At 50.6% G+C, this 14197-nt stretch overlaps 1 protein-coding gene across 3 annotated transcripts in view; it reads left to right on the forward strand.

Annotated features, from left to right (window-relative positions):
- The window catches only part of DOP1B (DOP1 leucine zipper like protein B), a gene marked incomplete at its 5' end in the record, with an annotated part of 103197 nt that overhangs the window by 21605 nt on the left and 67395 nt on the right, over positions 1 to 14197 (forward strand). For all 3 annotated transcript variants that reach the window (XR_014023091.1, XM_081302373.1, XM_081302374.1), the window contains 5 exons: positions 3494 to 3675; positions 4378 to 4548; positions 10682 to 10871; positions 13440 to 13538; positions 13869 to 13992. Coding sequence is in view for 2 of the 3 variants with exons in the window: in XM_081302373.1 (XP_081158499.1) it covers positions 3494 to 3675; positions 4378 to 4548; positions 10682 to 10871; positions 13440 to 13538; positions 13869 to 13992 (766 nt within the window). The remainder of the gene's footprint in view (positions 1 to 3493; positions 3676 to 4377; positions 4549 to 10681; positions 10872 to 13439; positions 13539 to 13868; positions 13993 to 14197) is intronic.

Consider the following 14197-nt stretch of genomic DNA (forward strand, 5'->3'; position numbering starts at 1 on the left):
ATCTCCCCTAATAGAGAGGAGGCATGGAACACCCAGGTCCTGCAGAGAAGTGTCCTCAGAAGAGAATGTGGCTGGCCATGTAGGCCAGGCGCCTCGGCTCTTTTCCAAGGGCATGGGCAGAGGAACTTCTGAATCAGGGGGTCTAACCAAAGAAATGGGGCAGTGGAGGACCCCATCAAGCTCTGAGCTTTTAGCATCCAGAAGGAGGGAGTAAATAATGGATAGCTCTTTCTTTCGTAAGGGAACTCTTACTACTGCATCCAAAAGATAAGCTTCTGCTCTTGCCATCCCACTGGGCCATGCATCCTCCCTCTGTCCAGCGTGTCCACACAGCTTGGTACATGCCCTCCCTGTTCATCACCTAGAAGCTGTCCTGAACGTCGTGTTGCTGCTGGGGTCTGACAGCAGCCCCGATGCTGTATCACTTGCCTGTCCTGCACCTCGCTTCATCTTGTCACGTGGACTGTCATCTCTCATCTGCACAAGGAGAGCCAGTGCAGTACAGTGAGGTGCTTAGAGAGACCACATTCGCATAATTTCTGGTACATGATACGGCTTTCACTGTTCTGTTTTGTTATTGTTTTCAGTGCCTGACTTATAAGTAAGACTTTATTATAGATTGTATGTATAAGCAAAAATGCAGTATGAGAGGCTCATTATCTGTGGTATTGAACATCCACAGGGAGTCTTGGGACACGTCACCATACAGATAGGAGGGACTCTTATTAATTTGTCTGAGAAGGAGGTGATCTTGATGTGGTTATGCTGTGGCAACAGACAAGCCTCGAATCTCAGAGACCTTTTTTTGCTGTGCTGGGGGTGGAGGCCAGGGCCCTGTGCACACTAGGCAAGTGCTCTGCCACTGAGCCATTTGACTTTCACACCTGGTGTTCTTCTGGCTCACTGGGTCAGCAGCTGGTTTCTGTCTCTCCAGTTTCCCAGGACCCAGGCTGGGGTCCTTTTTTTTTCCCCCCTCAACCTTTTTTTTTTTTGTATTGGAGTTCCAACCCGGGGTGCTTTTCCACTGAGCCACATTCCCAGCCCTTTTTTTTTTTTTTTTTTTTTTTTTTTGAGACAGGATCTCACTAAGTTGTTTAGAGCCTCACTAGGTTGTTGGAGCAGGCCTTGAACTTGTGATCCTCCTGCTCAGCCTCCCAAGCCCCTGGGGTCAGCCTCTGTTTCTTTCTTTCTTTTTTTTTTTTTTTTAAGTTGTAGATGGACACGATACCTTTATTTTGTTTATTTAATTTGTTTATGTGGTGCTGGGGATAGAACCCAGTGCCTCACACATTCCAGGCAAGTGCTCTACCATTGAGCCACACCCCCAGCCCAGCCTCTGTTTCTTGATCTTAGAGTGGTCAGAAGGCCTGACAAGCTCTGGGTTGGCTTTCAAAGCCCAAGCCAGAGTCGGCTCACAGTGCCACTCACCTCACTGGCTGGAGTAAGTCCTGTTGCCATCCTGGGATCAAAGGGCAGAACAATGGGATCCTGCTTTGCACAGACTGAGGGGAGCAAAATGCCCACAAATCCTAAATGCCATCTGAGGGACTGGACATCTGTGGCACCAGAAATAGCAGAAGTCCTTAAACTACACTGAGCAAAACTGAGATTAGAGAAAACCATCTTATCAAAAATAACTTCCAGTGAAGACAGCCTTGAGCCCCCTGCCCACACCACGCCCGCCAGCCACCAGTGGTAGAAAGGACTCTCTGGGAGCTTGTCCTCTGGGCTGGCCAGGAGCCACACTTGCTGCAGCTGGGTGACAGCTCCTGGCCCTCCTGCCTTTCTCACGTTTGAAAATGTCCCTTGTGAAAGTGCCTTTCCCTTCCAGTGCCCGTGCGGCCTTCCTATCGCAGCATCTCTGTTTGTTCTCATCTTCTGTTACAGTGTGTAACTTAAGTGGCCTCCTTGATTTTTTTTTTTGAACATAAGCACATTATTCAAATTATTTTGTTGGTTTTTCCCTTTGTTTAAAATACTAGGTTTTTTATAATGTCTTAAAATATTTCTTGATGATTGAACCCTGGCATGCTCTACCAATGAGCTATATCCCCTACCCTTTTTTAAAATATTATTTTGAGGCAGGGTCTCACTAAGTTACCCAGGCTGACCCTGAACTTGAGATCCTCCTGCCTCAGCCTCCTGAGTGGCTGGGACTATAAGTATGCATCTGTAATTTTATTGACTTTGAGAGTTCATGTAGGCCTCAGGCCTCTGATGATACATGTTGTTTTCCTCTCCCTCCTCTACCTCCCACATAACCTGAGTGCGTGTTAGAGGAGGGACCATTTTCTTTGTAAAAAAACAGCTGTCATGGCCTGAAGGGCACATGGCCCAGGGTGGCCATCCTGGCCAAGTGGAATGCAGTTGGCATGGCAGATGTTCCAGCCGCCTGCTCTGGTTTAGGCACTGCAGGAAGTGCTGAAGACAGCAGAGATGGGTGATGGTCCCTCCCCCAGGCGGTGGAGAGGAGGTTCCCTGCTCGGGGTGAGAGGACAGGCGAGGAGCAGCAGCAGGCCAGTGGGACCCGTGGACTGCTCTGTGTGTGGCGAAGGCTAGAACTGGAGTGTTAGGGAGCAGTGAGCAGCACAGGCAGGAGCCAGGCCTGGAAGCCCCAGGCAGCTTGGAGTTCACCCAGGGGCTTTCGGCGATTCACGTGTGGGAGGATGTGCTGTGACGTGGGTGCGTAGCAGAGCATCAGACCCTGTGCCGCACCACGGAGACATCAGCTACTCCCAGCCGCGGGGCTCTGCAGTGGTCACTTGAAGCTAGGAGGGCAGCTCTGACCTGCTCATGCTCTGGACCCGGTGTCTTGGCAAGGCACATCACATCCTGCAGACCCTTCTTGCCACAGCCCTGGGTCCCACCCCTGGACACCTCGCCTGAGACGCCATTGCTCATCCCAACGGGGTGGTGGCGGTTTTCTCCGATGGACACTGGATCCCTTCCAGGACCACCCCAGCTGGTGTAGATGCCAGGAAGTGTGCCCCCCACCCCCACTCAGTGTAGGTGAGCCCCCACTCAGAGCCACCTGGCTGGGCAGCTCAGCAGAGAGAGCGAAGGAAGACACAGCCATCTTCCTGTCCCCGAACAAGGGACAGGGGGTGTCTGCCCCATACAGCCTGTGTTCTGCTTGTCTTGAGTGTAGACTGGTTTCTTGTGGAGCTGGAGATTCACCAAGCTGTCATCTGCATGTGGTGTCCAAGGTGTGGCTAAGAAACCTGCTTGATGATGACACGGTCATGCTACTGCCTTCCTCCTCCCCAGCATTGGCTAGGGGCTTTCCAGCCACCTGTGGTCTCAGAGCCTAGCTCATGGCCCTTCCTGGGCCCTCTGGGTTCCACTACATCCCCACCCGTCACGTTCCACTACATCACCCCCATCCTGCATATCTGTCTTGGGGCCACACCGTGGTCTTCCTCACCTCAACAGATTGACTCTGTGTTGCAGATATCACCTCCGCCTTGCTCACGTGCTTTTCCTCATTGCACAGGCTCTCCAGAGCAACCTGAAGTATTCCTTGTTGCCCAAACGCCTGGTTATCAGCAAGAGGTTAGCTCAGTGTTTGCACCCCGCCCTGCCCAGTGGAGTCCACTTGAAAGCTCTGGAAACCTACGAGATTATCTTTAAAATTGTGGGGACCAAATGGCTGGCCAAGGACTTGTTCTTGTACAGGTACGATTGCTTCTCTGCCATAGGACTTTCTGTTACATGAGCAATCCATCTTTCAGTTCACAGGATTAAAAAACGACAAGCAGAATGCATGTGGGGGAGGGGTGCATGCACCACACAGGTCCTAAGCCACCACTGGGAGGTGACTGACGGTCACCTTCCAGAGCCTCTGTGGCCAGACTGTACATGTGTTTGAAGGAGAACCAGAGTATGCACGCAGCTTGGTTTCCTGCTCTTTGCTTAACAATATCTTATGACCATCTCATTGCCAGCATTCATCTATATCACTAGTTCAAACGGCAGTCTGTTTGTTCTTGAAAACTCCTTTTGCTGTGCACAGTGGCACATACCTATAATCCCAGCAGTTTGGGAGGCTGAGGCAGGAGGATTGGGAGTTTAAAGCCAGCCTCAGCAACTCAGCAAGACCCTAATGAGACCCTGTCTCTAAATAAAATTTTTAAGAAGAGCTGGATGTGGTTAAATAGTTAAGTGCCTCTGGGTTCAGTTCCCAGAATGAATGAATGAGTGAATGAATGACCCCCTTCTGCACCTGGGCCTGTGGCTCAGTGGTGGTGCTTGCCTGGCACGTGCATGGCCTTGGGTTCCATCCCCAGCACTGCAAACAGAGACACTGCCTCCTGCAGGCTGATGTCCTCCTGAGTGGTACCTGATTCTCCCCAACCCTCCCTTTTCTCCTTCCCAAAGCTGCGGTCTGTTCCCGCTCCTGGCGAACGCCGCCATGGCGGTGCGGCCCGTGCTGCTCAGCCTGTATGAGAAGTACTTCCTCCCGCTGCAGAAGCTTCTCCTGCCCAGTCTCCAGGCCTTCCTCGTGGGCCTGCTGCCCGGCCTAGAGGAGGGCTCCGAGATCTACGACAGGTGGGTAGGCCTCTTGCCCAGCGTGATGCTTGGCCTGTCCAGGCCGTGGTTGTTCTGCTGCTTTACAGGAGACGGGGAGAGAAGCACCAAGACTCGAGCAGTGGGGGAGGGTGCTTCGGGAGGTGGATGGTTGCGGCTCTGTGTGGTCTTGGCTTCCTGGCACTGCACTGTGTCTCTCAACGAATGGGGCCGTCCCAAGCAGAGCGATTAGACCCTATACCTGGAGAAGTGTAGTGGTTAGTAAGGGAGGCCATGTACAGGGGGTTCCACTACATCCCCACCCGTCACAGAGGCACCAGGTCGTCACAGTTGGAGCTGGAGAAGGCTTGATGCAGCTGCCCCTGAGGGGGACGCAGATTGCAGGGCGCCTGCAGCACACACTCTGCCCCTCGTCCCCCAGCCTCCTGTGCTCTGAGAACTGCCTCCACCACTGCGAGGGTGAGAAGGTGGGGAGGAGGCCCAGGCACATGGCCACAAGTGGCCGAGCCAGGATTCTAAGCCATAGGTGTCACGTTCTAAAGTCCTTCTTTGAGCTACTAAAGAAGAAAACAAAGCCAGGTTCACAGAGCAGCGGGGCCAGGAAAAGCGACTCCCTTGGCCAGTTTCAGCAGCACCTTGAGAGACTTGTAAAGTCAGGAGTAGGAGTTCACGAGATTTTCTTGTTGCTGCCTAGGAGTGGGGGAGGGCATATGTCCACTCAGACTTTTGCAGTAGAAGCAGGGTCCTTTTTTTTTTTTTTTTTTTTTTTTTTTTTTTTTTTTTTTTTTTTTTTTTGAGAATCATGAAGAACTTGTTTCTGGGGCTGGGGATGTGGCTCAAGCGGTAGCGCGCTCGCCTGGCATGCGTGCGACCCGGGTTCGATCCTCAGCACCACATACAGACAAAGATGTTGTGTCCACCGAGAACTAAAAAATAAATATTAAATTCTCTCTCTCCCTCTTTCTCACTCTCTTTCTAAAAAAAAGAAAAAAAGAAGAACTTGTTTCTGGCCTGCCAACGCTTGACAGTGGCTGCAGCGATCAGCTCCTGTTAATGGGACCCGTTCTAAGGGCCCCGCTGCAGGGACTGGGGGTGACTGGGCCTGGAGTTTCCCCTTGGTGACAGGGTGCAGCACTTGCTTTTCCCTGTGCTGAGGCATGGGCCACCGCACCCTGGCCTGTGGCATTGGCCATGACTGAGAGCTGCAAGGGGCTGGGGCGGAATGAAGGAATCAATCTAGGCCCCACTTGGAGTGCTCCTTCCCTAGACTTGAGGAAACCCAGGAATCAGGTGGCTTGGGCTGTTGTGGCCAGGACTTGACAGATCTAACCAGAGGTTTGCACTTCAACCATCCAAGCTTTCATGCAGACCAGGTAGTGACTTTCCACTTCTCAGTGGAGAGCCCACCTTTACAGTCACTTCATTAAGAGGTGCATTGGTCTTGTTGCCGTGTTAATCCTGGCACTCTGAGCTGCAGCTGGCAAGTAGTGAGGCTTGGGTTCCGTGTCGAGTTATGAATGGTCAAGGTCACATTGGAGGTAGTTGGAGTCATGCCTCTTGACTTCTAGTCTCAGGCTCTTTCCAGAAGTTCTGCTGCATTCATGTTCTCATAACAGATGGGTGTGTATACCTGTGTGTGTGTGTGTGTGTGTGTGTGTGAGAGAGAGAGAGTGTGTGCGAGTGCGCATGTATATTTTCTTTTATCATCTGAGGGTGGAACACATTAACTCCCCAAATGTATCACTGTCTTTTAAATCTGTAATTGTGAATCACACTAGAAGTATGTGTTAGCTTTTTGTTGCTGTGACAGAATACCTGACAGAAACCAACTCAAAGGAAGAAAGATGAATGGCTTGTGATGAGGCAGAGCTTCCTGGCAGAGGGTATATATGGCAGAGTAGAGCTTCTCTCTTGCGACTGCCAGGAAGCAGAGGGAAAGAGAGTGAGAGAGAGAAAGGAAGAGTCCAGGGACTAGGTGTGCCCTTTACCTCCTGCAGTTTCCATCACCTCTGGGTAATGCCCCAGGTTGTGACTCCATTGGTGAATTAGTCCACAGATGAGGTCAGCGGCCTCAGGATCCAGTCACCGCCCCAAAGCCCCACACATTGCCACCTTGGGGTCCAAACTTTGAACACATGAGCCTTTGGGGACATTCTGGATCCAAACTGTAACTATATGTAAATAGAGTGTTTTTCCTTGTTCTCTTTTTTTTTTTTTTTTTTTTTTTTTTAAGAGAGAGTGAGAGAGGAGAGAGAGAGAGAGAGAGAGAGAGAGAGAATTTTTAATACTTATTTTTTAGTTTTCGGCGGACACAACGTCTTTGTTGGTATGTGGTGCTGAGGATCGAACCCGGGCCGCACGCATGCCAGGCGAGCGCGCTACCGCTTGAGCCACATCCCCAGCCCCTCCTTGTTCTCTTAATTAATAAATGAGGTGCACTTGAACAGCGGTTAAGGTTGCTTCGCAGTGATATTTCCTGACATTGAACCAAGAGCAGAGTAGCTGCATGAATCATTGAATAGACTTAGCTGTCATAGAACACCAAGCCCCAGGGTCTGTTGCACCCGGAATTATTAGTTATCAGCTTTCCAAGGCAGACGCTGGTCAAAGGTTCTGTCGGGTGGGAGTGCACAGGCCCTGTGAACAGGGCGGGCACTGCACAGTCTTCTTGAGGTCTTCATTTTAGCCTGAGGCAGTTTGCCCACATTTCCTAAAGTGCTTAGGAACTGAGTGGAACACCCAGCAGCCATTGTGTGCAGCCGGGAAAGGGTGGGTGGGTGCGAGGGGTCAAAAGTGCATGCTGGTAGACAAAGTTAGGGTGGGGCTGGGAGGGCCGGGCCACCCATAAGTGTCCTACAGGTGGAGACTGTTCCTGGTTTGCACTTTTTAGAGAACCACAGGGATGGAAACCTTGGCAGGTGTTAGGAAGCCTGATTCTCCCTGCTTTCCCACCTTTAGAAGCCTGCAAACTGCCTACACCTGGCCAGAAACCCTTTTTTAAAGTGCCCGCAGAGTAGCTGCGAGCTGTTTTGCTGTCCCGACAGGAAGGACGGGGAAGCGGAGAGGAGTTTCCCTCTCCCCTGGAGCCAGGAGAGGTGAGAGTCTTCGGTGGTCTGTAAGGAAGCAGGAACTGCCTTGGTGGGCATTTCCATTTAAACCAGCAGTTCTCCAGCCAGGCATGGTGCCCCTCCCTCAGGGTCTTCTCGCAGTATCTGGAGATGTTTCTGTCACCCGGGGGTGGAGGCCAGGGGCGCTGAACACCGCTGTGCACAAGCTGCCCCACAGCAACTGGGTATTCGGAGAAGCCCGGACTTGTTCATTCCCTGTTTTGAGATAGGATCTTACTGTGTTGCCCAGGATGGTCTCGGACTCCTGGGATCAGCCATCCTCCTGGGTCGCTGTGCCAGCTGAGAAACCCTGGTTTAAATGATTGAGCATTTCTTCTGGTCGGGTCCCAGTGCTGTGACAGTGAGCGTGGCTGGTTCTGGGCTTCATTCTCACCCTCCCTCAGCCTTGTGTCCGACCTGTGGTTCACGAAGTAGGACACTGTTGTCACTAAGCTGCCCGTTCAGTGGCAGATGACCACATGGAAGCTGTGCAGTCTGTGGCTGTCAGATGGACGAGCGGCTACAGAGCCAAAGGTGCAAAATGCCATTCCTAGGCCACTCCCCCACGTCACGCTGAGCAGAGGTCGTTGTCACTTGAGTGGGCTGTGTCTGCAGGAGGCACAGGACGGCAGCAGCCAGAGTAAATGGGAAGGTGGAATCGTAGGGCTGGGCACTTAGGGTTGTTAGAGTTAGTGGTTGGTTTTGAATTAAAACATTGGTTTTGGTTTCTAGGCTATGTGCTCATTTTGTAATTTAGTAGTCAAGATGAGCAGAGGGACTCTCGTTCAGCAGAGAGTTGCTTGGTTTTTAACCTCAGTTATTTTGTTCTTCCATAGTGAAAACATGTTGTAATTGCTTTTTCCTCCATTGTGATTAAATTGTTAGTACCTTTTAACTTTTTTTAGAATAAAGTAAAACTTAAGGAATAAAGTTACATTTCTTTAATGCAGAAATCTAGCCAGTGTACCCTGAATATTGGAAAAGGAATGACACACACAGCATTTCCCAGGCTTTTTTAAATTTTATTTTTATTTATTTATTTATTTTAGTTGTTGATAGACCTTTATTTATTTTACGTGATGCTGAGAATCAAACCCAGTGCCTCACACATGCCAGGCAAGTGCGCTACCGCTGAGCCCCAGCCCCAGCCTTTCCCAGGCTTTTTGATCGTGGAAACCCTCCTCTGTAGAGGGCCTCTAGTGGCTAGTGTTGTGTGGAACGTACTTTGGGCATGCTCTGTTCTAGGCCAAGGGGCTGTGCATGTGCAGTACACAGTGGGGGTATCGGTCTTGTCATGAAGGGATCCCGGAGACGTGCTCCAGGGGCTTCCTGATTAATCTGCTGCTGTGGAGTCTCCAAATAAGCAGACAGGACCATCCTGTCTGCTCCACACAGAGGCTGCCCAGCAGGCCTGTCCAGGGCACTGTTGACCCATCTCGCCACCTTGACATAATTACAGCCGCCAAGTGGGACTTCTGCCCAGCATTAGAGCTTTTGCTGTGATTTTTTTCTGACCTTGGCAAAGCTAACCTTTATTTGTTTGTTCAGCCTTTAACAGATGACCAGTCAATGACTTCAGCCGTGAAACTGTTCTGTGTACCTTTCCTAAACCTTTGGCTGTCCACTTATACCTCACTTTTGTTTTTCTAAGATGATATTGTGGATCATTTCCTACAAATAATTTATGAGACAAAAGATGCAGACTCATTTTGAGGAGAACAAGATCCATTTTTAACATATAAAGGGTGTAGTCTTTGTATGAAGTATTTTTATATACTCTGAACTGATGGTTGAAAAGTGAGCTGCAGGTCATTGGTGTCATCGTGAGTCAGGAGTGGCATTCATCTGACGGTTTCCCCGTCTGTGGTGTGTCACTCCTCAGCAGACAGCAGAGCTGGTGGTCACAGCAGGTGGTGCAGCCCAAGCAGGCCCTGTTCTCCTGCACTGAGTTTTCACACTGAGTTTTCACACAGGGACTCTCGCATCTCCATGAGGCAGCGGCTTCTGCTCTGTCTCATCACTTAGTATGGACATGCACAGGAGGTGAACTTGTCCTCGGTCCCATAGCCTGGAAGCCTCACAGCAGAAGGGTTGACTCTGGAAAGGGAGCTTCTCGATCATACTGGGCCAGCGTTGCCATGTCTTCCCGTCTCCCTTGTGAGTAGGAAGCATGTGACAAGTGAAATCCTTGCAGATCATGAGTCAGATCATCATGCGAAACCTCTGCATGGGAATTTGCCTCTGCTGGGTCACTGACAGATGCTGTCACCAGCCTCCAGGTTGTTTTTGGTGCTGACAGGGAGGTTACCTTGCCATCCAGCGGAATGGGGTTGGCTGTGGTCAATGGAAAACAGGCCCTGATCTGCTGATGAGCTTCTCAGGAGGAGGTGCTGACTTTGTATCATGGAGGCCTAGGTAAAGATAGGAGTCCAGTACCTGTCAGGCCCCAGCACAGGAGCTTCTCAGAGCGCAGTCAGCGTGAGGAGGCGCTGTGGGCAGGGTGAAAGAAGACACCACTCCAGGCACAAGGGCGTTTGCAGGCTAGCAGAAAGCTGGCCAGTTTTGTCCCAGTGTTCTGAAGTCAAATGTCACCTGGCACGTTTCTGGCTGTGCCCAGGTTGGGGCCATCTGTATGTTGCCGAGTCTTCTGTCGGTCCCAGCAGCTTTAGTTTGCTGACACACAAATGACTCCTGTGCTTTTCATCAAGTGGCTGATCTGCTGGTGCCCTTTCTGCTGATGGAGCCACCTTTCTTTCTCTGTGTCCATGGCAAAGCGTGTTGGAGACAGTCTCTGTGCTACCTTGACACGACCCAGCCAGATGTTTCCGGTTGGCCAGGAAGCTGCTCCTCTCGGTGATGTGTTTGTTTTAGCAAATTTAGATTCACCATGGCTGGGTGGACAAACACGGAAGGGCAAGAGATGGCCACAGCTCAGGACGATGAGAACAGTGGTGATTCCCCAGCCAGGGTGAGTCTGCTCATGGAGCTGTGCACCGTGCGATGGGGACAGTGGGACAGACCTCACAGCTTTCATCTCTCACCCCCAGGACAGACGCCCTGCTCCTGAGACTGTCCCTGGTGGTGGGCAGGGAGGTGTTCTATGCTGCCCTGTGGGGGAGTGTTCTGGCGAGCCCCTCCATCCGTCTCCCCGCCTCGCTCTTCGTGGTGAGCCACATCAACAGGGACTTGCCCGGCAAGGAGCAGAAGTACATGCTGGGGACCGACTACCAGCTCACGGTGGGTGCTTTGCTTCTCCGGGGGGGGGGGGGGGGGGGGGGGGGGGCATGGCTCTTGTGTGCAGCTTGTCCTGAGGCTGTGAAGGGACATCAGGCAGCGGTGAGAGAAGTAGAGCATCCCAAGGTTCAGGGGTGTGAGATGAGCTGATCCGCAAGAGGAGGGGCGGCACTGTGGCGCTGTGGGTCAAGGATGGTGGTGGATTCCCTTTTTTAAACTCATGCATTAAGGTTTATGCATTCGCATAGGTGATGTTTACACCCTAGGAGTTTCCCCGTGGCCTCTCAGCAACAGCGGGTTGCTGTGCTCAGAGGCACAGAAAACCTCTGCAGGGAGGTTGCTGTGGCTTCCATCTTGATTCCTCCCTGTCCTTTATTGTGTCACACCAACCTCCTCTTAGGCTGACACATCCCCTCCTCCTGCGTGCTATCCCTGCAGCTCTTGGCACTGTTCCTTCATTTGGCTGCTCTCCAGCCTAAACCACTGGGGTTCTCCAGGTGCCCACCTCCTGGCCCTCCAAGGAAGCTCTCTTCCATGGAGACAGCGGCATCCCTTCTCAGTGACCTAGGGAATCGCTCTTCCCCACCCACCTCCTGTTAATGGCTTGCTGTCTGTCGCCACCTGGTGGTGGACCCGCACTTTGAACTTAACAGGCAAATAGAATTCACAGGTTTGAAAGAATGACTTAGTCTCTGAGCACATTCCTCTCTTTTTTCCTCTTTTCACATTTTTTATTGATGCATTAATATTTGTACATAGTGAGGGGGCTTCTGTTACTTATTTGTACATGCACACAGTTAACAGTATAATTTGACATATCGCTCTCCAGCACTTTCCCTCCTCCTTCCTGGCCTCCTCCCCCAGTCCCTCCCCTCCACTGATCTCTCTTTGATTTTCATGAGATCCCTGCCTCCTCCACTGTTTTTTCTTTTCCTCTCTAGCTTTCACATCAGAGAAAACACGACCCTTGACTTCTGAGTTTGGCTCATTTCACTTCACATAATGGTCTCTAGTTCCATCCATTTTCCTGCAAATGACATAATTTTATTTTTCGACATGGCTGAATAAAACTACATTGTGTACATATACCACGTTTTCTTTATCCATTCATCCAATGATGGACACCTGGCTGGTCCCATAGTCTGGCTGTTGTGCTGCCCTCGGCGTGGGTACTCCTGCGTTGCTGTGGTGTGCTGACGGTAATTCTCTAGGATAAGTTCTGAGGAGTGGTATAGCTGTGTCCTATGGGCATGGGTTCCCTGCCTGGTCTTTTGAGGAACCTCCATGCTGATTTCCATGGTGGTTGAATTAATTTACAATCCTACCGTGGTATAAAAGTTCCTTTTTCTCCACATCCTCTCCAGCATTTATTATTATTTGCATTCTTGATGACTGCCATTCTGACTTGTGTGAGGTGAAATCATGGTGTAGTTTTGATGTGCATTTCCCTAACATCTGATGTATTGAACATTTTTTCATGTATTTCTCGGCCATTTGTATTTCTCCTTCTGAGAAGTGTCAGTTTGGTTCATTTCCCTTTTATTCCTGTGAGCTTGTTCCTCTGTGGATGGTAGCTCTCCCTCACAGGGTCTTTCTGTTGACGAAGTGGATGAAAATTACCTTGCCGGTGGCTGGAATGTGGGAGACACATCAATAAGCCTCCTTCCTTCCTGCCCTGTCAGTGTCTCTTTCTCTCCATTTTCATGGCTCTGCTTTGGCTTCTCAGATTTTTCTCTACCATCAAAATGTAATTTTCTAACTGATTTCTACTCATCCTGTCCTCGTCAGTTGCCAAGAGTTTTGCTTTACTAAAACATGGTTTTGTTAATATCCGTCCTATGCCGTTAAGATGTCTGACTTCCTCTTGCTTACAGAGAAGGTCCAACTCGAATTTTCTGAGTCGGCTCCCAGTTGCCACTCACCTGCTCCTCTCAGGCCCTCTGCCCTCCGCAGGGCTGCCCACGGGGCCTGGTCGTGAGGCTGTTTGCCTAGCCAGCTCCCTCCTCGTGACTCACAACTTCCTCTCATCCTTCCTCCACACAGAACTCAGTGTGTCTGCTTCCTGTCCTTGAAGCCTAGCTTCCAGTTTTCCCCAGTGGAAAGGTATTTCCTCCTCTTCTGGACCCTCATGGCTTTTCACGATACATTGTCTTTGGCTTTTAGCTCTGATGCAGGTGTATTATCGCTGTCTATATTCAGAAATGACACTTGAAGTAGGTATTGATTATCTGGAATCCACTGGATCATGTCTTCTGAGTTTTCATTTAGTGCAAGATTCCTGTCGGATCCTCTCTGGGATCACAGAGTTTGAGATCTCAGAGCTGACCATCTGATTGATGTTCCTGCAGCCCTCGTGGAGCAGGTGCGGTCCGAGCTGGGCATCTTCCCCATGTCACTTAACCCCTACCCCCTAGATATCCAGCCCCTACCGTCCTGACGTACAGCTTGTTCTATTCTGCATGCTCTAATGTGGTGTTGTCAAAGGGTGACTTCATTTTTATGACTATAAAGGACAGCCTGCAAAGGATGTCACATGTCGTTGGAACAAACTGTGTCATTTATCATTTATAGGTGAAATCACTATGTGCATCCTTGTTGGACTCGAATGTTCTTGTACAGAGAAATAATCTGGAGATTGTTCTCTTCTTCTTCCCATTTTATTCCTGTCTGGTAAGTCGTGTGAGTCCTTCTGGACAAGTCCCTGCCACTTCGCAGGCACGGGAGTTGGGCATAAGGCTCAAGCATTGTCTGGTGAGAGCAGAGCTTGAGGCCTCTGCATCGTCACTGTTTGCTTTCTGCCAATTAAAGGCCTTTGTTTGTTTTCGTAGGATGGTGTTTCCATAGCAATTATCAATTAGCTTCTTTCCAAGGGTGATGTGGAAAAATCCACCTCTTTTGAGAACTGCCCTTGGGGTGGGTGGTGAAGGAAGGGCTGCGTGTCAGAGCCAGCGGTTGCTGTGTCAGTCCCTTGCAGTAAGGTCTTCTCTGTCCTTCTAACAGGATTCCAACGAGAGAGCCATTCCCCTGCTCAGATGGGACATCGTGCACATTCTCTCGGCCGCCACCCAAACCCTGCTGAGAAGGGACATGTCTCTCAACAGAAGACTCTATGCCTGGCTGCTGGGTACGCAGTCATTCAGAGTCAGGGGGCACAGAACCTCCTAGCACTGACCTGGGGATGAGTTTCAGTCTTGGTGATGTTTCTGAGTCAGAGTGTGGAAAGATGCCAAGATGCCACACTAAGTATAGCACTGGTCAGTCGAGGGCTGCTTCCCACACACAGCTTGGGTTCTTTGCAGCTTTTTTTTTTTAAAAGGGAAATTAGTGGG

The sequence above is a fragment of the Spermophilus citellus genome (assembly GCF_964194105.1).
Source record: "Spermophilus citellus genome assembly, chromosome: 7".
NCBI lineage: Eukaryota > Metazoa > Chordata > Mammalia > Rodentia > Sciuridae > Spermophilus > Spermophilus citellus.